The sequence below is a fragment of the Pseudopodoces humilis genome, chromosome 13, assembly GCF_049639895.1.
Source record: "Pseudopodoces humilis isolate 2021_Gansu_Grassland_sample_001 chromosome 13, ASM4963989v1, whole genome shotgun sequence".
NCBI classification, from domain to species: domain Eukaryota; kingdom Metazoa; phylum Chordata; class Aves; order Passeriformes; family Paridae; genus Pseudopodoces; species Pseudopodoces humilis.
The window spans coordinates 12,382,980-12,407,127 of record NC_142212.1 but is presented as its reverse complement, the minus strand read 5'-3'; the positions used below and the strand labels follow the sequence as shown (position 1 = coordinate 12,407,127).

General features: G+C 44.6%; 2 protein-coding genes across 4 annotated transcripts in view; both read left to right on the top strand.

Moving 5' to 3' along the window:
• The window catches only part of FAM107A (family with sequence similarity 107 member A), a 28,420-nt gene extending 25,014 nt beyond the window's left edge, over window positions 1-3,406 (top strand). For both annotated transcript variants that reach the window (XM_088062013.1, XM_005522024.3), the window contains one exon: window positions 120-3,406. In XM_088062013.1, coding sequence (XP_087918139.1) covers window positions 120-227 — 108 coding nt within the window. In that variant the 3' untranslated portion in view covers window positions 228-3,406. The remainder of the gene's footprint in view (window positions 1-119) is intronic.
• A 2,824-nt stretch (window positions 3,407-6,230) lies between these two features.
• ACOX2 (acyl-CoA oxidase 2) lies at window positions 6,231-23,441 on the top strand. Of its 2 annotated transcripts, none has more exons than XM_014251788.2 (15): window positions 6,231-6,365; window positions 7,041-7,322; window positions 8,458-8,620; window positions 11,206-11,357; window positions 11,604-11,711; window positions 12,407-12,526; window positions 12,981-13,096; window positions 13,489-13,661; window positions 14,689-14,851; window positions 15,496-15,686; window positions 16,817-16,978; window positions 17,936-18,041; window positions 19,968-20,185; window positions 21,874-22,003; window positions 22,728-23,441. In XM_014251788.2, exons 2-15 carry the CDS (start codon window positions 7,163-7,165, stop codon window positions 22,788-22,790), a joined length of 2,025 nt encoding a protein of 674 aa, XP_014107263.1. In that variant the 5' UTR covers window positions 6,231-6,365; window positions 7,041-7,162; the 3' UTR covers window positions 22,791-23,441. The 2 variants fall into 2 exon arrangements, with proteins under 2 accessions (XP_014107263.1, XP_014107262.1); XM_014251787.2 differs by having other exon boundaries at window positions 6,233-6,365; window positions 7,145-7,322.
• The last annotated feature ends 707 nt before the right edge of the window (window positions 23,442-24,148 follow it).

Sequence of the window (24,148 nt, the reverse complement as noted above, 5' to 3'; positions counted from 1 at the left end):
CTACACACTCATTCAGCTTTGGGCAATAATAACTGGACCCAGCGATAATGAAGCCTTCTGTTTTAACATAGCTGATGCCATTTTGTCCTTTCATGTGCACAATGAATTCTTTCTTACAGCTGGAGAAAGAGCAGGAGAAGCAGGAAGACCGTGCACCAGAATTCATTAAAGTCAAGGAAAACCTGAGAAGAACATCAACAGTGATAGGGGACGAGAAGGCAGCATAGCTTCTGCCAAAAGCCAGCGGGATCCTACCAAGGCCAGCGCCAACACCCCCACTGAAATCTTTGTACATGGTGGACATTCCCAGCCACACCATCGGGGCTACTTGCGGTTATTAACACTTGCTCCAGTAGAAGGCACAGAAAAGGTTTTCCCAGACCAGGAGGGAAGCACTGTGGAAAAAGTGCAGTATTCACCAAAGTACTCACACAAGTGGATGTAGAGAGAACAGTGTTATTTTTCCCCCAGACTGTGGGTGCACTCTAACCACCAGCTAACTCTTGGTTAATTCTAGAGACACAGCAAATATTTAAAATGGGGAAGTCTGTGTAGGAACAGCTTGGGGGAACCCCTGCTTCTTCCTGGAGGCAGGTTTGCCAGGCACAAGGGGACAAGAGGGCAGCTGCAGCTCTGGAGAGCCCTCCTAGAAACCTGGTAACTAAAAGGGACAACCTGTGTATTACTGAGAACAGCCCAGGTGACCATAATGGCTTTCCCAAAGGTCACTGGCTTTGCACCAGTGTGCCAGTCAAGCGTGGCTGAGGCTGTGTCTCAGCAGCACACCTGTACTATCAGAAAACCAACTGCTGTGTGTCCTTACCAGCGCAGCACAGGCAGGTGCAGTTGTACTTCACAAGCAGTTCCATGCTCAGGCAGAAAATACATTGGGCTGTTCCATCAACACCCCAGGTGGAAGGTAAATGCTCTGTGCAGGAAGCAAAGGCTGGGTGTTCCCAGCATGGGTGTCCATGGAAGTGTGCAGTGACCAGGCAGCAGATCCCTGTGGATGCAGCAGACAGACAAAGTGCTTCTTGCCCCTGCACTACTGAGCTTCACCCCCTTGCCCAGCAGCTGGACATGTGCTACCATAGGACTCACCAGAAATGCCCTGTAATGGAGAGGGGGTGATGTGGTCGTGTCCCACCAGTTCCAAGCTGTCCTGTTAAGCACCCTGCTGCTGCCTGTAGGCACCAGGGGTTACAGGGCATGTAGGTCCTGATGCAAAACTACTTGTGTCAGTGCTTCTCATCCCCTTGTCCAGAGGTTAGAGCTGCCTCATTGCAGTTGCCACTTTACAATGCTAAAATTCTTCTTGCTGCTGGTATAGCCAAGCTGAGGTGGATGGTGCATATGCACCCTGTATGGACAGAGCCTGTCACACTTACAGGGCACCTGCGCCCTGCGATATCCATATGTAGAGCTAGAAGTGTGTTTTCAGGAATATCTCAGCTTCTTGCTTCTCACATCAACCCTGATACAAAGCCTGAACAGCATAACTCACCGACTGCCTTTGGACACTGGCTCTTGAACAGCCTCAGCAGACCTCGTCAGCTGAGCAGGTCATACCTGGTTAGTCAACATTTATTATCCACATCTTCAGTGGATCTAGATGTAACTTAAGGGAAACTGGGAAATTATACATATTTATAAAAAAGTTACTAATCCATTCTCTAGTCTCCTGGTCAGTGGGAGTTTCATTTCAGAGGGCTGTTGCTTGATGTGGCGTCTTGAGTAAAACATCTGAGCCACATCACATGTCAAGAGCAGTGATACAGGTATGGAACTTCTGTGACAGACTGGACAATAAAAGCCCTTAACTCAGCTTCAGTCCTTGAGCACCCCATCTCATGGCACTGCCTCTGCTGTAGTTTTTAAGGCCCTTGCTCATATGCTTATTCTAAACATGATTTTATTTCAGAAATCCAGTGCATATTGTCACTATGGGTCAAACAAGGTTTGAAAAGGTCTATTAACGGCCTTTCCAACTGGTAAAAGCTTTTTTATAGGTCATGATTAAAACCATAATGAAGAAGCAGTATCCAGTATTTTTTTCATGGAAGAAAAAAAAAAGCCAAATTTCTCCAAGGATAAAAGTGTTGCTAAGGATGCTTGTATATAGCTGTAAAGAATGTTGCATGATACTCAGTAGGTAACATTGGTGTGAGTAACAAGCCAGAATTACTGTGCTGAGGTTTTGCAAGGAGTTATGGCACAGATTAAGTAACCTTGATCAAAGAGCTCAAAAAATTCAGCAAATTAATTAGCAATTTTGCCACAGATGGAAATGCACTCCAGGAGAGGCAATCTGTCGCTCCATATGCACCAATGAAATTCATGTTATCAGCTCACCCTGGCTGGGACAGAGGTATTTATGCAAGCCCTCAGGTGGGAGCCATCCAGTAAGGTCAGCAATGAAGAAGCAGAAAGGATTTTGCTGCTCTTCTTAAGTATTCAAATATTACCTGGAGGGGAAAAATAAATGAAGGTGTCTCCCTTTGATGTGATGTCCACCAAGCACAGAGAGGGGCTGCACACAACACAGTCCATTGTGGCTAAGGCGTGTCTGGGTCATTTCCAGCAGGTGTCCAAAGGGTGAGGGAGGGCCAGGTCACACTGTCCTAACTCAGGCTGGGCTAGCAGAGTCAGAAGAAATCCTTCAGGCAGTGGAGCAACAGCAGAAAGCCCCGACCCAGCTGCCCATCAAGACCCCACAGGCTGTGAGCCGGGACACACCAGCAGGGGCAGCCAGCACAGGCAGCACCCTGGGGCACACAGCAGGGCAGACAGACCCTGACCACAGCTCCAGGCTCCAGCCCTCGGAGATGGCACATGGGAAATGATCTTTTTACTGTTGAAGTATTGGTTTAAACATCACAGCATTTTCTGGCACAGCTCCTGTCACCCCTCTGAACCAATAACCCCCAGCTGGGCTCAGACACAGAACCCGTACAACTTTCACCGGTGCTCTTGTGCTTCATGGAACAGCAGTGAGGAGGTGGCACCCTAAAAAAATCAGTGTAGGTATCATCAGGAAGATTCTGTGGTATCTTTGTCTCTATTTCTTTTGCATTATTCTTTTCCCTATGCCCCTAAAGCACACTCCTGAATAAAACTGGTGTATCCAGAAGATACAGGTTGTCAGAGTATTGATGGAAGACAGTTTTTTGCACTGTGTATGTTGCTTCTGTGGTATATAGTCTATATTCTGTGTTGGTGCTTATACATTTATATAAAACTATATGTTATGCACCTCTACTGAATTAACTCACTGTTTAATGTGGACACTTCTGAAGAAATAAACTAAATGATAATTGTATATTTTGCTCTTTTCCACAAGGAACTGAAAAAGCTCCAAGGATACAAACAGACAACAGCCAAATAAACTGAATGAACATAAAAAACAGTGAAGTCTGACACCAATTCCTTTGTTAATGTGTTAACTCGCTCACCAGTGAGCTCTTTGCATCATCTGCACCCAAAACTACATCCAGTGCTTATCCCAGACACCATCTCAGTCTGATGAAAGTATAAGGGCACACAGATTGTGGATCAGGCTTTGAGCACTGAAATTCCAATCTGATTTCTAACTGTCTGTGGATGCCCACCTGCCTGGCAAGGTAAAATCCACACAAAACCAAGGAAACTCATCCTTGGATTTAATTCAAAAACACATTTTTGAACTGACAAGTAATCCTCACACAAGTGAGCCTATTTATTTATTTTTAAACATTTTTAAAGTTGCTTTAGCAACAACCAAAGACCAAAGATTTAGCAGATAAGAAAAAGAGACAATGCTTCACATGTGCAGGTCACACACACCATGGTTCCTGAGTCCCAGGACACAACTGAATGCAGCAAAGCAAATGAAAAGGACTTCTCTGTCTCATTAGCAACATCCTTATCAGCACAGATGCCAACATCCCACTCAGAACAAGGCAGAGGTGGTGCTTGGATGCCTTTCTCTGACAGCAGGTATCTGCTGGGGTTGCCACACTGGGAGGTGTCCCCAACCCTCCTCACCCTGTGGCACTGATGTGGCCAGTCAGCTCCTCACTGGGGGTGAGATCTCATTCACTAAACCTGTTCTTCAGGTCAGGTGTACAAAACATCTTCCCACCTCTTTGATGCTTATAAGAACAGCTCCCTTGCTGCCCTACCATGGCAGGTTGTGTACTTCATTTCCTGGCATAAACTTTTCAAAGGGACAAATCTTCTCTCTAGCCCTTTGGTTAGATATGAGACCAGGGCACTCACACAGGACTTTGTAAAACACCTCATCAACATTTCCCAGCCAGCAGTGAGGTTTCAATGGGCTGTGCCCCAAAACTCCTGACACTGATCACACACCTCCTTCCATGTACAGATGGCAATGGTAGTTGTTCATTGTGACAGTTCCTCTTCTGTGGAAGAGAGTAAGGACCAATCACTTCTGCTCTTTAAAGATAAAAACCTTTTAGCTATGCTCAAACTGCTCCATTGCCTGGAATTTCTTGTACTGACAGTTTTCAATACCAGCTTTGCTCTTTATCCAGGTCATGCTGAGATCTCTTCTCCTGTGCACTCACTCCTGAAGTGCTCCTAGATAATTTGCTGCAGTGAAATGTCCTGTCAAGGAACTTACATTTTACTACATAATTTACTCCTCATGACTGCTTGAGAAATGGCAAGTTATGGTTTTCTTCCTCAAGCCAGTGGTACCCTCAGACTGGCCCTGGCTGAACACCTCATCTCAAGAATTCACCTTTGCCTATCCTAGGTATTTTTCCTTACCTAGATCATTTCCCAAAATGATCTAAAATTGCCACAGGCTGAACAATTTTTTCATATAATGCTTTTTGATGAAAGCATTATATGAAATCTTGAATTGGCCGTGATACTGGCAAGATCCAGCCTAATGAAAATGGGCAAAAATGTAAAATTATCAGCAACATAATAATGAGAGTGTGTTCCAACACACCATGGCAGGTGGTCTTGTGGGTTTTGTGGGTTCTTAGCACAGCCCATGAGATCTTTGGCCATCCACAGGCACTTGGAGCCGAGCTGGGTGTGCAGCTCTGGTGGCTCTCCAGCTCAGACCTCACTAACACAGACTGGCAATGACCTACTCAGGCAGCACCAGAGCCTGCCCAAATATAAACCTGCATGAACATCAGGTTGCAAAGAGATTCAAGGACAGGCTTTTTCCAATGTGTCATCCCTCACCTTCCCTTCAGGAGTGCCAGATACACTCACTGAATTACAAACAGCAGTCAAGAAGCACAAGGCCAAGCACTTCTGACTCCAGCAGAAGGAAATGTAAGAACAAATGGAAAAATCCCACCGAGCACTTCAGAAGGATGTACTGCCTCCCAACCACTTGTGACCCTGAGTCACTGTGGATGTGATACTGTGCAATACAGACCAGAAAACAGCACATCCATAGGATGCCCTGTCGCTCTGGGACTGTGATGGAGCCACATGGCATCTTTAATCTACCAGAGTGATCCTGAGCCCGTGAGCCACTCACTATATTGCAGCTGGCTGTTCTCACTGCCTGCTGCTCCTCGTGCCTGCTGGGCTTGGTTCAACAAGCTCAGCTTCAGGCTTAAAATTGTCGTTAACCAAAACTATATCCGATTTCCCAAACTTTGCTTAACTCCCCATGTTAAAGCAAGCCTTCCGTAGTGTGAACCCCGCACCTCGTTCCCTGACAGAGCAGTTTCCAGCGTGGGTCTGCAGCGGCAGCCCAGACCCATCGATGAGCCGCGGGCAGGGGGATCCTCTGCTGGATTCCCGCCCCGTCAGGCTCGTCCTGCTGTAGCCAGGGTGAGCGGCGTGTGAGGGTTGTGAACTCCCATCTCCCGTTCCCCGGGCACCAGCAGGGACACATCCACGACCGCAGGAGGTGAGGGCGGCACATCCCCGTGTCAGGCTCCCTCCGCCCCCCGGCACAGCCCCGCATTCCAGCCCTGCACCCCAAACGGCGGGAAGGGCTGTGGGCAGTGCCTGACAGAGCCGGGGAAACCCTGAGAGCACGTCAAACCCCAGGCAAGGAGCAGTGCCAACACCAAGGGTGCTGCTCTCCACCCGGAGCAGGCTACTAAAACAATAAACCCAAATTCAAACCACCGGGAGAAGGGCAGGGTGTCGCTTGGGTGACGGAGCTGGAAGTGCAGTCTGGGACGCGGCAGCTGCCTTTAGCGGGATCAGAAGCAGCGCTGTTTTGGAGCGCTGAGGGCTGTGGGATTTTCCTGCCTGCAGAGGTCAGCAGGAACACCCGCGGCGCCGGGCCCGGGGACAAGGTCCCCGCACAGGGCTCGGGAGCCGCGGCCCAGGCAGGGAGGCAGCAGCCGGACGGCTCCACGGAGGACGCCTGGGACGAGGTACGTGGGGGGCTGCGTTTGCACGGAGAGAAAGGAATGGCATTTTCCTCACGCAGCCTCACGGAAGAGGAAGCTGAGGCCGAGGCGTCCCCGGCGCCCAGCCCCGCGCTCCCCGTGACGGCCCAAGGGCAGCGCCGGGTTACCCCCGCCCTGAGAGCCCACCGCGCTGCCCCCGGGCTTTCCTCCCTCCAGCAGGACACCTTGGAATAAAGGCCTGAATATCAGAAAAAGCAGGAATTAATAAGACATTTGCAGTGGTTTCCAGAGTTTGTATTTCTTAAGGTAATCTGATGTTTGGAAAGGCAGCAGCCTCTTTAAGGGAAAAATATTATTTATTTCCTACTCATCACGGCTTTTGTTTTTACTAGTGTCCTGTGACCAATCTCACTAACATGAGTTAAGGGTTAATGTAAAGCTGTGCCCCAAGGACAGAGGCAGCACAGGCAGAGCCACCAGTGCCTGTGAGCCCTGGGCCAGAAAACATCAAACATTAACATGTACTTGTGGGATATTCCAGCATGAACTTCGCATAGAATACTGAGGACAGAGTGGGAAAAGAAAAATATTTTATGTTTATAATATGTCATAAAATCTGCAGTTTGAATTCTTTGAAGTGCCATAAATCTCCACTGTCCAATGCAATGAGGACAGGAGAGCTCCTAAATATTCATGCAGGTACATCTTGGCCAACCTACCAAAACCATTCCTTGCTGTGCCAGCACCTCTATCAGGCATCCACTGCCAGGTGCCAGTGCCAGACGAGCCCTGTCCCTTTGCAGAGCAGCACAGCCTCCAGGATGGCTCTGCTGGAGACCAGCAAATACTCACAGGGCTCAGTGCTCGGCAGTGTGAACCCCGACCTCGCCAGTGAGCGGCAAACAGCCTCCTTCAGCGTGGAGAAGCTCACGGCCCTGCTGGATGGTGGCACAGAGCAGACACGGATACGGAGGGCAGTGGGTGAGTGATCCTTAGAAGGCCGTGGTGGGGGCTGGCACAGGCCATGGCTATGTCCTGCTGCTCTGCTCCTCCTTTGCAGCACAGTGGGGTTTGTGATCCTGGGCATTTGCTTATCCCCCCCATCTCTTTAAAAAGTGGGAGTGTGGAGCTGGAGTCTTCTCTTCATGTAAATCAATATGACTCCTCCGCAGCCACTCCTGCTGCCTGAAGCTTTTCCTCCTCCCTGCTCCCATCCCCTGTCTCTGGCAAGACTGGTTAAACTGGAATACGAGAACTGAGGGTCGAGCATCCATGTGTGAGGGAAATGCATGCAGGGGCTGGTGCTTCTGTGCAGAAATGCATATCACGTGTGAACCACAGCCAGCTTCCCTCCTTGGCACATTGGGCTCATCCAGGTGGGGAATTTCTTGTGTGGGTTGGCTCAGCCAGGCTGAGCTGCTCTCACTCATGATGGGTGTGCCAAAAAATGACTGTTGCTCAGAAGAGGAAAAAACCCTCTCTGTTGTCTCTGTAACTGCATCCATATTATACACTTACCAAAGGAAAACAGCAAAGCCACTGGGATCACCCTATTCACAGTGCCACTGGAGTTCAGTATAACCTTCCACATGAATAGACTCAAGGTTTAAGGCAAAATGGACAAGGGGAGTGTTCAAACTGACACAGAAATAGTGACGCTGGGTTGTTTTGCAACAGTGCAATGGGCTGGTAACATCCCAAGCAGGACACCCAGCAGGCTCTGGCCATAACCCGCCCTCTAGCTAATACAGCTCACCACAGCCCCTACTGCCCTCATAGCAATTGGAGGCAGAGGCATCCTCTGCCAGAAGTCACCTCTCCCACTGTGACCAGGCAGGGTGCCTTACCCTGCAGGGTCACCCTTTCCAGTGAACAGACCCCTCTCTCAGGCCCACTCAGTTCCCCTTCTGCTTCCCCAAATCCACTGCTTTTCAGAGTTAGATGTGACAGCCATGGGAACCAGAACTGGCAAATAAAACCTGCCTGCAAGCACCCTAAAAATCACAGCATCAGTATCCATGAGTCCAGTTGTGCCTGCTCTTCCCGAACATGGCTCGAGGCACTGCCTGCACTTCCTGAGCCCCAGGAGAACCAACTGTTCTGTGTTGCTTTGCAGTGGAAGTTATCGAGTCTGACCCTGTATTTAGCAGAGAAAATCAGTATTTCCAGACCCAGAATGAAAGGTATGAAGCAGCAGTCAGGAAGGCTGTTCATCTCCAGAAAAAGATGCATGAGATGGGATGGACTGAGAATGGACCTGAATTTAAGTACATTTACAGGTGACTTTTTTTTTTTTTTAATGTACAACTATTTTGTTAAAAGCTTTGTATTCCAATAACAATCAGCTTTAGCAAAGACTGGGAAAGGCCAGCAGCTCAGAATAGGTTTGGATAAAAATGTGCAGCACACTTGGGAAAAGGGAAAATGGTGGTATATGACTGGGAACTTCTCAAAGAGCAGCACATGAGTACAGTGTGATAGATCACAGCAGTTCACAATCACAACATGAGATTTCTATTTCAACAACCTCCTTACTTGTGCTGCAGCTCTCATACCACCCCTTAGACATTTTTAAATGTATAACCAGCATTATGGTTAGTGGTGCTGTTTCAGTTACATTACTGACTTCTAAATAAAGATTACATTTTGTGTATCAAAAAAACACATTTTATTAAAGGGAAAAAAAAAGAAAAACTCACTTTAGTTTGCAGGTAGATGAGAATAAAGTATTTTCACAGTCCTTTCCTTTATAATTTTTTTTAACACTTTGTGTGGGGTTGAACTCCACATTTCAATTGGTTGCCCCTCCTTTCCCCCTTTGTTCAGTCAGTTCCTGGCTGGCTGTTGCCCAGGGCACACTGTCTGCTTGGTGGGGTCACGTACCCAGTAGGAAGGTGTAAGTTCAGAAGCGTCACTCAGAAGGGCAATGCCTGTCCCTTACACAGCACTGCTGACACTCAGAGCCACTTTTTGGCATTTCATAGACTCATAGAATAGTTTGGGTTGGAAAGGACATTTAAAGGTCACCTAGTCTAGCCTTCTGCAGTGAGCAAGGACATCTTCAACGAGATCAGGTGGCTCGGAGCCCTGTTCAACCTGCCCTGAAATGTTTGCAGGGAGGGAACATCCACCAGCTCTCTGGGCAACCTGTGCCACTGTTTCATCATGCTCATTGCAAATGAGTTCTTCATTATGTCTAGTCTAAATCTGCCTTTAGTTTAAAACCATTACCCCTTGCCCTGTGGTAATAGGCCCTGCTAAAATGTTGTCTCCATCATATGAAAGATGATAATTTTTTATGCTAAGCTCTTCAACACTTACAGCAAGCAGAACTAAAGAAGGGGGAAATGTGCCATCAAGAGCTCTTGGACCTGATCATTATATTCCCATTGAAAGCAGCTCTCCACTGCTCCCTCAGAACAAAAAAAATCCCACCCCTTCTCCCAACCCAGGTGTGCTTTTATCAGGCCCCCTGATGCCAAAGGCTGCAGCAGGACCAGCCCTGTGTTGTCACATTTCCAGGATTAGGAGCAGAGCTATGTCGCAGGGCAGCTCTTGCCTGATGGAACTCCAGGTGAGCACCAAGCTCTTATGACAGAATCCTGGCTCCCAGTGCCAAGCGCAGTGAATCACTCACACAATTTAAAACCCAGCTTTTCAAATTGCTGCTAAAGGAACGTTATTTCTGGCCAGGCTGCCAAGGATTCATTAAGTCATTTTCTGTTAATCAAAGCAATTTCCCTTTAACTTCTTTGTTCATATTTTCCCCCCACACTGTTTCAGCATGATTAATTCTCTCTCAGGGCCAGTATAAAAGAAAGGTCAGAGTAATTTTTTAACAATAGAAGGTATCTATGTGAAAGGAGATGCTCTCTAGAGCACTGCAATAAAGCAATGTGCTAATAGCCACTCAGCTACTGAGAACAGCACAGCCACTTATTTGTACATGTACCTGTATCTGTGAGGGGATTCAACCATGTTCTGAGGAATCCCAGGAAGAGAGATATAGTCATATTCCTCATGATTTCTTATTATTTCTCACACACAAAAAAAAAGCTTAAATAAATTTCTCATTTGCGCCATGGAAATCACTGTACCCAAGTTCCCATGCACAGTTTCTGGAATAGTGCTTTTCAGGATGTGTGCAGATGGTAATGGCAAAGGACCTGAACAGATAATAAACCAGGGGTTACATGGGTGTACTTGAATTTTTCCACAAGAAAATGACATCTTGATTCAGGACAAGTCTCCCTGAACACCAGTATTGTTCACTGACAGCAACAGGCAGCCAACAGCAAAAAGTACAGCAACAAACGCAACCTACCATGGTATTTCTGCTGAATGGGAAGGTTCAGGAGATCCAGGTCCCAGATACCTACATGTGTAATTCAGTCTAATATGCCCCCAGAGTGAATTGCTAGGGTTTGGGGTTTTTCAAGTAGGGTGCTGTTTTGTTCTTTCTTTTTAGTTCAGCTTCAAAATCTGACTTAAATAATCAAGAAAAAAAAATCCTATGAATTAAAATAAAAATACAAAATGCTCACAGAGCCTCAGGAGCTTGGAAGCTGGGTTGTGCTTTTAGCTCAGCATCTGCTACTCAGAACAGATAATTCCTCCAAGACCAAGTGAAATGAGCGAGCACCACAAATGCAAACTCTGCTATAAAAGAAGAAACAAAAGCAGCTTGGAAGGGCACTTTTCCTGCAATGCTGTGCTGATGCTGGGTGCTGGGCAAGGTATGACAAGGCAGAAATCAAAAGGCAGCAGGTGGTATTGTCTGGTGACCACTGCAGTGCCACTGCCTCATTCATCACATGCCTGGAACTTCAACCCCTTAAAAACACCCCTTGTGCCTTCTCTGCAGGGCACTGTCAGGAGATGTCGCGTTCCTCCTTCACCGCGTCTTCATGAGAAGTATTTCAGTGCTGGGCTCTGACAAACAAATTTCCAAATGGATTCCTCTCGCCACCCAGCACAAGCTTATTGGAAGCTACGCACAGACTGAACTGGGACATGGTAAGGCTGTGGGGAAAGCAGAATTTCTGTATGACACAAGCCTGCAGCCCTGATTCCCATGGGAATTTGACTCCAAATTGTCCATCCTTTACCGGGACGGGGGTCATTGGGTTCTCATTCATGGTTCTCGTCAGAAGGGTAATCACAAAACCCTGGTAATACCCACAGCCAGCTTCCAGGGATCCTTCACTCTCTCCATCCCAGGAGACAGATACATAGATATTTTTTAATTTCTTTTTTTTAAAGGCACTTACCTTCAGGGTTTGGAAACGACAGCAGTCTTTGATACTGCTACTCAGGAGTTTATACTGAACACACCAAAGATCTCTGCCATGAAGTGGTGGCCGGGAGATAGTAAGTACCACACAAAATATTTTAGGTTTTGCCTCCTTCAGTTACTGCATCTACCCTAATTAAGCTCTGTGTTTGAGGGCCCAGGTGCTAGCAGAAGACTTCAATAAGAGATACTCTCATGGACAAGCAAGTGAGAGAAAGGGGGTTGTCCAAGTTAAAACGCCACAAGGGAGCCACCATCATTTGCAAAACCCCCTTTGGTTGCAGGCTGAAGAACTTCACTCAAGAAAGCTATTGCCTCTGCAGGAATAAATCTTCCCTTCTTTATAAATAATACTCAGACAAGCAAAAACTGCAGGGAGGTCATCAGCATAAAGGATTAGAGTCATCAGACAATCTCAGCATAAAGGATTCAAGTGTGAAATTCTTGGCTCCCTTCAGGAAGGTATTTAACAGAAAATAACTGGAGTCATTGCAACAGCCACAGCACTTCCCACTCTCAGCATTACATTAGCTCAAACTGTTTATTTTTTCTCATATTCTGTTACAAAACCATTAATCCAAGCCTTATGGGCAGCAACAGAAGCAGAATGATGGTGTAACTTCTGAGAGCTAAGAGCAGGCCGATTAGGTTTCCAGCACACGATTGTGCTGACCCATACCTAAGACCCAACACATAATTAGTACTGACCGACCTTAACTGTGTTTGTGCTGTAACTTGTCTTAAGGGAATGGGGCTGTTTTTCTTCTCACAGTGGGAAGATCAGCAACCCACACAGTGGTCTTTGCTCAGCTGTACATCCATGGGAAGTGCTATGGCATCCATCCCTTCATCGTGCAGATACGCAGCCTTCAGGATCATTCCCTCTGCCCAGGTAAATAACCCCAGACACTGCAGCACTAGGTGCTCTGCCTATTTTGCCCTTAAATGTTTTCTAAAATGTTGGGCCCAGGGAGAGTTATAATTGCCAAAACCAAGCCAAGAGAGTTACCAAGGTGTAGTTATAATTAACCCCAACTATTTGATCTGAAGGGAAATTTAACATATCCTCAGCCATATCAAGACCAAGCCCTTGTCATAACCAGAAGCCTGGGCTGCTCTGAGCACCTCAGTTCTGATCCCAGCCAGCACAGATCCATGTCAATGGCTCATGGAAGCAATCTACTACAAGACATTCAAATGCCTGTTTCACCTCTTAGGCAAGATCACCCATGCTGGGGAACAAGCAGAGTTGACCATGCCCTTCATTTAATGTCCCCATCCTGACACAAAAAGGGGAGCAAAAAGTTCAAGTGGAAGTAAGTAGGCTGTGTTTTCTCCTTCTGCAGGCATAACTGCAGGAGACATCGGTCCAAAAATGAATTTTGAGCACATTGACAATGGCTACCTCCTGCTGAAGAATGTGCGCATCCCCAGGGAGAACATGCTGAGCAAGTTTTGTGAGGTATGTGTGGACTCACATTACAAGCTTGCTGCCAGACTCTCATTCCACAGCCAGAGAGACAACAGGGACCTGTCTAAATTTGGGACAAAAATCTTCCTTTGAGTGTCAGCAAGTCTCTGAGGTTTTATCAAGGGCAGAAGGTACCTGAATCCTAAATGAAAGTCAGTGTCAAGAATTCCACAGTCAGAAACTGGGGATCATGGGGCAGGCAGAACCTACTTTGACAGAAGCAGTAAGAGTTTCTCTTCAAATGGGTATCTTTCATCCATCATACATAAAAGCATTGTTTGCTTTCAGTGAAGGATTTTTATGTCTTTTATTCCATGCATAGTGATTACACAACCATAATAGTACTGAATAAGGCAGCATCTGACAGCCTCTCTCTACTCTAGGTTCAACCAGATGGCACCTATGTAAGACAGGGGTCACAGAAGATTAATTATTTCACAATGACGACAGTGCGCATTTCGCTCATTTCAGACGAGGTTCTGACCCCCCTCATGAAGGCTTGCACCATCGCCATCCGATACTCGGTGGTTCGCCGGCAGTCCAAGTTAAAGCCTGGGTAATGCCATGCATCCCAGTGGGAAGGGAACTGTACACTGTGTTCTCCCATGCCAGTTTGTATTTCTTCTCTTCATCTTATCTTTCAGCCCATCACTGGCTGATTTCCTGGCCCAGACAGGGCATGATAAACATGCTTCCCCATTATTTACATTAACAAGCTTCAGTCAAAGTACAAGAGAATGTTTACTTTGAATAGGTCAGTGGCTCACACAAGCAACCTATTCTTTTATAACTGGCCTTCCCTTGTAACCCCATAACTGAACAGAATCCAGACAAAGTGGACAAGTTGCTGAATTCTTATTCCATAGTGTTCTACTAGCGGATGCAACATTAAAATACCTTTCAACATCCAGAAATCCAATATCCACACTTTAAGCATTGAATTATATTCAGAGTTGAATCCCCATTATTTTTAAAGATATATGTTAATTTGAGTGGATTACAAAGATTTCCATTTAAATCACCTTTCAAAAAAGAAAAATTGTGTTCAAACACAAACCAAACAGAAGAGCACAGCAGCTGAACTATTGTAATAACCAATTCCATTGATTTAATCCCTAAATGTACCAACCACAGCAGAAGTGATAAAGAACATCCAAAAACAGCTCAGAAAACTTTAAATAATTCAGACTCGAACATTTTCAGAGAAACATTTCTATGCTAGGGGCTACAAAGTTTCCATTTAAAAAGCCAAAGATTATCAGAGTGCAATGCAACTGCCTTTCCTGGAACACCTAACAACTTGCTGTCCTTGAAGACCTCATTCTCATCCTCTCCTGTAGTCCCTGTTCCCCTCTGTACTGACTGACCACACAGAGCCTTTTCTACACTGTTAGGCTTTTTTGGATTTGTTTCTCTAATAGCTTAGCAACCTGGGCAGATTTCCTGTCTCATTGTCAGCTCAGTTTTGTTCACACACTGCTTCTTGGTAATGAAAAACATCGTTTTCATTCTACAGCAGGTAAAGTAATAGTAGCTATGCCCATGTCCACACTTCCCCTGCTTGATCAGCTGTCTTCCAACAGGGAACAAGAAGCAAAAATCCTTGACTACCAGACTCAGCAAGAGAAACTTCTGCCCCAGCTGGCAGCAGCCTATGCCTTTCATTTCATCAATGACTACCTGCAGGAGCTATTCAACAGGGGGTACACAGAGATCCAGAGGAAGAACTTTGACATGCTGCCAGAGGTGAGCTACAGCATGATTAACTCATACAGCACTTCTATTCTCTAAATGTTAAAATATTTTAGTAAACTGGATGAACATTTCTTTCACAACAAAAGAATTGGAGAAAAAGGAAGCACTAAGAGGTCAAATGACGTGTCCCAGGTCTGCAACCAGTCAGCAACATCATTCGCTCTACCACCCCAAACTTTTTGTTTTGGGAACCATTGCAGAGTGAAAAGTCCTTGGAAAGCATGTCCAAAACCTCATTCCAAGTAGCTGGTGGCACAAAGTGTTATTACACAACTTCATCTACAATGCGCATGCACATACGTCTGAGCCAAAACCAAAAACGTGACTTTTAGACAGAACAGAGTATTTTGCAATTGGGTGCTTGTAATGAAGACACAGTCTGAACAAAGGTGGCCAAAGCCAGAACTGACTGAGAGGAACCCAGAAATGCATAGACTACCATGTGCCCAGACAGGAGCATGTGCAGCATCCCAGAGAGACACCAAAGACCAGGCTCAGGGAACTGGGTGCTACGACCACACAAAGGGGGATCTGACCAGAATTTCATGCCCAGATATTGCACAAAATTTTAAAAAGGAACTTATTTTGAAGATTCCACCAGTAATACTCTGCTTTCTTCTCTCTTCTTTTAACAGCTTCATGCATTATCTTCAGGTTTTAAAGCCGTGATCACTCAGCACTGCACTGCAGGAGTGGAGATCTGTCTCCGGGCCTGTGGGGGCCATGGCTACTCCCTGCTGAGTGGACTGCCTTCCTTGTATACCAAAATACTTGCCTCTTGTATTTATGAAGGGGAAAACACCATTTTGCTCCTGCAAACTGCCAGGTAACAATTCAAATGTGTTCATCTAAAAGCCTGCCCCCTCGTTTATTCAGCCTTTACCACTTCTCCAAAACCAGTAAAACCAGCTACTCCTTTCTCACAGCACCTTCTAAAAATACAGCTCAGGACATAAACTATTCATGTCCTCAGTCTAACAAGCATGGAAGTGTGTGGGAACTGGATTATCTCTTCTATTTTTGGTTTGGGGATGTATGCAGGTGCTGTTCTGCATAACCTCGTTTTCCTCTTTGCCTGGTAGCATAGCAAAGGTATTGCTGTGAAAGTTTTGTGGTTAATTTTTTAAGCTACCAATGTAACAATGGTACAATGTAACACAAGATCAGTAAAGTGTGGTCGATTCAGAGGAAGCAAAGTTGTTGGAAACTGAAAGTGGATGAGTCATGCTCAAAGAACATTACTTTCCTCCAAACATGCCGACTGATGATTCTCAAGAACAGATGAAATACAGGATAAAGAAGCTACAGCTGCTTGAACTTTTAATAATGTATGTTTTTACTAGAAGGAGAAAACCAGGGCACTTCCCAGGGTCAGAGCCACTACAAAGCTCCGTGCTGCCATTCAGACATTTCTGCACTCATTACTGCTTTTTGGAAGATCAACAGCAAGGTCAACAGAAATGCTGTACCCTTTTAATTCCAGACCTGGTCAGTCTAGCTTATAGCAAAGGTACCAAAAAACTAAGGGAGAGGGGAAACTCTCTCCAAAGGGTCTCATGTGTAATGTGACTGTGTGTTGGGGATCAAGAGGCTAAGACCAAATCACCATTAGAGCTCCAGGGCATTGACACTTAGGTTGCAAAGTTGATAGTGTAACTAATCACCACACTGCTGAGATTGCTAATAGCCACAGCAAGTTTCTGCTGAAAAAATTATCATTATGGATTGCTGTACTATTAAATAAGGCAGACAGGCCACCCCTGAGACCCGCCACAGATCAGGTTATTGTGAATAATATGCAAAACAGAAGGTCATTACTTGTTCAAACCCATTCTGGGCCACTGATGGGATGGGTCATATCTTGCTGCTCCTCACCTGAGTCCACTCTCCTTTTTGCATGTCTGTTTGCTGTGAGGAGATGACCATACCCTGTTCTGACTGTTACCCTCTTCCCAGGTTCCTGATTAAGTGCTTCATGGCAGCCAGTGCTGGCCAGCCTGTGCCACCATCTGTCATTTATCTGGCTGCAGTGAAACACGGGAGGTGTCCAGCCAAGAACAAGTTGGATTTTCTCAGTCCAGATATTTACACTGAGGCCTATCAACACGTGGCAGTCAGGTCAGTACAGAGGACGGGAGACAGGATTTCTCTCTGACATCAGAAATGTGTTAAGAACTCAGCTTCTTCCTTGCTTTAAAGGGAGGTAAAATAAAATAAGTTAAACTAGGATTGGCACCATCTGTTCCTGAAAAGGAAAAGGAAGGCTACACAGGATTAACAGCCATGTCAGATGTTCAGAATGAAGCTTTCACACTCAGAAGTTTTTAAGCCATGTGCTACCAAACAACAACATGTCAAAGAGTTGGTGGCACTATTAAAGTAAATGCCAGACCACATCACAGAGTTTCCATCTAGTAAAATGTTTACTGGACCCTGAGCAATTCTATTAGAATCTTAAAATTTCACATACCTGAGAAAGTGATGTTTATTCTCAGTTTACACCATAGCAAGAACAGAGCCTCTCATTCTGTCTGTAGCCTTTCAACTACACATTCAGCAACTCAACATAAACAAAAATGGTACCATGAGTGGTCTCAGAATTATGTACACTGTTATGGGTTTTAGAGGTGTCACCTCTGAAAATCAGGTAAAAAGACAACCCTGCTGTCATTGAAAGCAGTGTAAAAACAGCCACTCTTTAAAAAGCTTCATCAATGGGAACAGGATTTGAATCCCTGTGTAGGAAAGGAGAAACATCATGTAACAGCAGTCCAGTATTCCTGTTTGTTTTGTCTGTCTCCTTACAGACGCACAACCCAAGAAAAGCTCAGCTAAACCCCTGGTAAACTACCCTGGAAGCTGAGAAGGCAGAAATCCTTCAGTACCAGGGTGGTCTGGGTTCTTCTCACAATTTATACCTAGATTTTGCATCATCTAAATTCACTCATACTAAGTGTAGATAACTCCAGATGTCAGAAATACCAGTTAGCCCTTCAGTCACACATAACTCCCGAGTGCAAATTCATGCACATGGGATACAGATACAAGATGCTTTGTGCTTTTTCAATTTTTCAGGCTCACAAGCAGCACAGCAGCAAAACTACAGGATTTAATTCAGTCTGGAGTCAAAAAGCATGATGCGTGGAACCAGTGCACAGTGCAGCTGGTGCAGGCTGCAAAGGTTAGCAAAATTTATCTGCTCATCTAATGTTTGTCTTTATGAAACAATATGCAACAGAAATGGCATGATTAGCTTAAAGCCTCAGTGCTGTTAATTGTTTCCTGTTGGCATCTAAGAGACACCACAGACCGTCACTGTGGTCTACATGGTGGAAAAGTTGTAGTAAGAAGCAATTCCTGGTCTGAAAAATTTGCTGTCTGTATAGGCCAGGTAGAAAAAGACTAGGAGAAATGAAAGGGAGGAAAAATACATTCACAGCTATGCTGCCACTACTGGCAGAATCAGACCTCCCATATCCTGCAACAAAAACCCACCATCTCCAGCCAACACTCGTCTTTTCATAAGAATCCAGTGCTTCTGGTGCCCAGGAGTCTTCCTAAAGCCACTCCACTGAAAGCTGGTGGAGTCACAGCAAAGGATGGAACATGCCTGGTATTTCTTCCATCTCCTGGAAAGATAACTGCAGGGAAAAGAGTGAAAACCAGTGATAAGTGCAATGTTAACTTCTGGAAGATAAATCAAATTTATAAGAGGTGCTTTCAGATGAAGTAGCATTGGGATAGCAGTATGTGTTCCCTAAAACAAGGGTGAATTAGTACAGAATTAAGCAGAAAAGAGGGGAGAAAAGCCCTAAATATTAATGAAAGCTAAATCCATTGATAGTTCTGTATCTCCAAAAACCAAAATTCTTTTTTTAATATGAAATTAATGCAGTTCTTCCATACAGTTATGGTGAAGGTCTTTCTTCCCTTCCCTTAATTTTGAAACAGATCCACAACTTATTTTAACATCATTAACTATTTCTGAAAAGCCTAACAAAAGCAGAGGGCTGACTGTGGTATCATCAGTGCTGCTGCTAGACTCTTCATAAAATGGGATCCAGGCCCACAAAGTTTCTTAAATCTTTCAGGGACAAGAAAAGTCATCCAAACCCCTTGAGGCTGCCACATAACTTTAAAATTTTGATATACTGCTGCCTTCTTGGGGCAATTCTGTATTTACTTCTTATTCCATACCTCCCCTGGAGATTCACCCACACATCTGGCATGGCAACTCTATGAACTGACACCTGCCAGCTCTCAGCTGAGTGGCTCAGACACTGGGCAGACTCCACATGGGTTAATTGCTTGAGTGGCCACTCAGGGTCACTCAGCTTCCCAGGCAGGTTCTGAAGTCCACCTTGCTTCCACCTCTGCTGCTTCACCGTGCCAGCAGGAAGAGCTGCAGTGCAGGTGTGACACACTTACACCTACAGCTGGAAGGGAACTGTGCAGTGGGGGAGTGAACCCACACAGATCCCAGCACCACCGACCACCCACAGCAGTGTCAATGTAACAAGAGTCACCCCACAGACAGGTGGAGTCAGCCTAATTCATCTCCTCTGCACCTCTGCTAATATTTCTGAGTTAAACTACTGGTGTGTGGCCCCAAAATTACCAGCTTACTTAAAACCACAAAAGTGGGAGGTAAATTTGGTTGTTCTTCTGTGACAATGGTGTTTCCAGAGCTGAAGCCTTGTAGACACTGACCCCGAAGTACCATGAGCCAAAGGTCTTCAACAGAAGTTTTCTCCTGTTGATGTACAACCAACATTCACTTACAACACAAGCACATTGGAATGTGTTTCCTTCACATAAACTCTTTGGGATATTCATCAGAACTATTTAGAATAAGTACTAGCATGATTTCTGAAGCAGTTTTATGGAGTCTACAAATACCACAGTGTTGACTGTTTACACATTCTGTTTTCTGCTGTTGCTGTAAGCCATGAATGCAAAAGGCCTGGTCACCCAGCAAACAAAGGATACAGACTGGAGAAGTGCCAGGGAAATGAAAAGGTTTTATATTCTTTGCAAGAACATTTGAGTCACTTGGCCTACTAAAGTGTTTGAGGTGCATTCACTGTTGATTGCATTTGTTTTCCAGGCTCACTGCCACTACATTGCAGTGAAAAACTTTGCAGAAACTGTGGAAAAACTCGAGACCAAGGCTGGCATCCAGAAGATTATGAAACATCTCTGTGACCTCTTTGCACTACATGGGATCTTCTCAAATACAGGAGCCTTCTTACATGACGGATACACATCTGCAGCTCAAATGGACATGGTCACAGCATCCTACCTGGACCTCCTGGCTGTCATTCGGTGAGCTGCTTTGGCAGGACACTCACAGCTATCCAGTTTATCCCTATGCTAGATATAAAAGGGTGCTGCTGTACCTATGGCAACATCTCCACAGTCAATTCACCTCATTCAGTTTTTATTTCCATTGCCTGGCAGCACTAGAAATTGATTGAAACATCTACTCAGAGCTTGTTTTCATGGCAGAAGAGACCCAAGTGTCCAGCTCCTCTGTAATCTCTGAAGTTCTGTAACATGAAATCTTAAATTATAAATGAAGAAGTCATGAACACTTTCTACCATCTGCAGTAGAGTGAAAGCAGGAAAATACGTAGTCAGAGCACACTGGCAGGAGGCAGCCACAGCAACCCATCACACATTGCAAAATCTGCTTAAGCCACAGCTAATACAACCTACTCTGTTGCCATGGCTGAGCTGCAACTGGTACCCAAACAATCCTGCCTACAGCTACTTCAGATGCATCTGCTTGACACCATTTATCACCAACTCTGTGAATTCTGAGTTAAGATTTTCACTTACCACAACACTCACAGAGGCTTCTTGACAAAGGGTTCAGCTTTCACTACTCAGTGCTGTTTGTTTAGAATATACAAACTTACAGTGCAGAGGAGTTGCTACTGTATGTAAAATTCTACCTAAGCCACCTGAAGAAAAACAACAACACACTATAAGCAAGGGCTGAACAGGTCTGAACCAAACAGCAAGAGTTTTCAGAACTGACAGCAGAATCTGAATTAAATTGTAAGTTTAACATAACATTTTCAAAAGCCTAACATGTTGTCTTTGAAATTCATTGCAATTTCTGTGTTAGTCCATGCCTTGCTAACAGGACTCAAGAATTGATGTTTTAAATATTTACAGTTAGTAGAAAAGATATAACCACTTCCTGGTCTGTAGCAAAAACCCAGCCTTTCCCAAACCCTCAGACTGCTCTTCCCCAAAAGGAACTAGAAGATGGAAATGCCAACATTTGAGCAAACCACTTTGCATCCTGGTACCTCAACTTCCTACACCCAGGATGATGGGAGGATGAGGAAAAAGAAACCATCTCCTGCTTAGAAGATGCTGCCTGTGCTCCAGCTCTCCATGCTGTCAGACTGGCCCCTGGGCTAGATGGGCCCTTGGATGGGTTAGGGTTGTTTTGCTCTTACAGACATGAATAGAAGAGCTCAACACCTCGTGATGAGATAATAGAAATTCTGAAAGGTAGATGAAGGTTGGAGATCAGCAAAGCAACTTCACATCAATCTAGTAGGAAACTTATTCCATTTTATAAGACACACATACAGCATAAAAAAAAAAGTAAAAATAACGAACTGGCAGAGACTACTGAGAAAAAATCTGACATGAGATTGAGTCCTGAATTGGGGATGGAGCCTGGGTGATTACAAGACCCTGCAAACACCCACTCAGCTGTGCAAACAACTCAAGGCATTAGTAGAACTTCACAGATTCACAAAATCATTAGGGCTGAAAGGGACCTCTGGAGATCATCTAGTCCAATCTCCCTGCCAAGGCAGGGTCACCTAGAGCAGCATTTCCCCCCTCCAGTAAAGAAAAGGAGGAAAACTGGCACAAGCCTTCCAGGAGAAACCTGGGAAACTGACTTCCAAGTTCATCTTTGATTTATTTTCCCATCTTGCAAAGCAGTACCCTCTCAGTAACAGGAATGTCACTCCTGTGCTCTGTAGGAAGGATGCTGTGCCATTGGTAGATGCTTTTGACTTCACGGACAAGAGCCTGAACTCTGCGCTTGGCAGCTACGACGGGCAGGTTTACCAGCGGCTCTACGAGTGGGCTCAGAAGTCACCCACCAACCAGGTAGGGATGAATTACAGCTGGGCAACTTCCACAGCAGCCAGGGCAGAAATTCCTTTTCTTCTAACAAAAGCAATACAGACAGAAAAGAGATGAGCATTTAATTCTTTGTATCACTGATTTGTATTACATTGTACAGAATAAGCTAAAATAAAAGTCTGTTCACATATTATAGAACAGCACTAAATACAGGGTGTTTTCTATACACTGATACTTTTACTAATGCAAAACTTGGGATTTTAAATATGTCTAACCAGAAAGATTGTAAGTGTTAAACAAGGCAATTTGATCCTTCAGAGTCTTTAACACCTTGCTTTCTCAATTCATCCATACTGTGCAGTAATGTAAAATTCTGTGTGATGTAAATATGTATTGCTCTGTTTGAAAACTCATTTGGCCTTGAGTGAGATTTTTACTGTGGTAATCAGTATTCCTTTGAAATTCCAGAGCTGAATACAAAATTTACCTTCAGCAAACATTCAAGTCAAATCATATTTCCTGAGTTTAAATAGTATGCTGTCCCCTTTGGGATGAGTGTGGTGTGCTGGTTATGAAGTACAATACATATTATAGGGAAAATGATCTTGCACATAGTTGAAGTAGCTGGTAGTTTGTTGGTTGTTTTTAAGTAGTGCAGCTTTATGTATTTCAGAGATTGTTCTTAAAAATTATAGCCTTTCTCTTCTTAATTGCCATTAATTTCCTTCCTCATTCTCTTTCTGAACAGATGAGCCCAGCCTACGAGAGGTATTTGAAGCCACTTCTGCACAACACACTATCGAAATTATGAAGACCATGTTCCAAGTGAAGGGCACACATTTCCTTCTGTTCTTTGTGCAGCAGTACATTTTTGAAGCATCAGTAATGACTAATCAGAATTAATAATCAGTTGCTTATTTGCAGTTACAACAAGTATGAAAGATTCTCAGCCAGCCATTTGCAATTAGACAGATGCCAACAGCGCTGAGTGGTACCTGCTGCTGTGAGACAATCTAATCAGGAATGGTCCAGGTTTTCTATCCTGAAGTGTCTTGACAGCATCAAAACTCTCATTTGGCTTTCTTACTCTCTTTCTAAAGCCACTATATGGTGATTGAGAGAAAAAAAAGCATCACCACACTGTGAAACCCTCTCTCAGTGTGTTGTAACTATATAGTGACTTCAGAAACCCAAAACAACCAACTTTACTGAAAAATCCATGGTGAAATAATGATCTTAGGAACAAGCTGTTCTCTTCAATCAGAAAGTATATTTGAAAGTGCATCTGTTTTGACAATTAAAATAGCTCTTGATTTGCTCAGTACTGGAATATTCCTGCCTAATGAAGATGCAGACAAAGCTGATGCCAGCTCCAGTCTGCAGAATTTACCTTCCCATTAATAGAGCTGCTCATACTGTCTTTCTATAAATCTTTAGCTCCAATAAAGTGTATTATTTTGAATACTTCTTCTCTAATTATTATACTTCATAATTATGGAAAGGGCAGGCTGATCCAGGCCAGTCATTAATTTGCTCATAAATGAAGTGTTGCAAAGAACATCTTGTGATTATAACTCAATGCCAGTTAACACGGAAGTTTCTTACCACGTGTTGCAAGAAAGAAACTTTTCCTGAGCTTCATCAGTTCTGCTTCTCTTCCCTCCTTGACAGCAAGAATAAAGATCTCACTGCTGCCTCTTATTACATAAGTCAAAAACCTGCAATGTATGAACAGGAAGAGACAAAATACGACAGAAGTACCCCCTGAGACAGGCCTTTAGAGCTAGATATGGGATGGAAAGCTCCCACCTACTTGGGACAAGAACTTCATGGGAGAACAGAATCCACTCCACAAAACAGGTACCAACTCCCTCACTCCCAGCTGCAATCAAGTTAGAACATATCCAGAAAGTCTATTAATAACTATAACAAAGGGACCAGGATGAGTAGAAACGTCTTTATGAAACTGAGTAAAGCCACAGAATTTGACTTGAACATCACCAGAAAAAGCATTCTGTGGTTAAAATTATATACAAAGTCACTACATGAAGTGCTGACAAACCAGGCAACTCTATTAGCAGCTTGAAGTATTTGGGCTCTGTGTTCCCTCCATTCCTACCCCCTTAGCCAGTACAAATATTTGCCATCTTTCTATCAATCTAAAGCAGT

Coding starts and splice junctions, on each gene's coding strand:
- ACOX2 (XM_014251788.2), top strand. CDS start 7,163: ATGGCTCTGCTGGAGACCAGCAAATACTCACAGGGCTCAGTGCTCGGC. Junction 13,097..13,488: donor TGCTGAGCAAGTTTTGTGAG/GTATGTGTGGAC, acceptor TCTCTACTCTAG/GTTCAACCAGATGGCACCTA. Junction 15,687..16,816: donor TTGCTCCTGCAAACTGCCAG/GTAACAATTCAA, acceptor CCCTCTTCCCAG/GTTCCTGATTAAGTGCTTCA.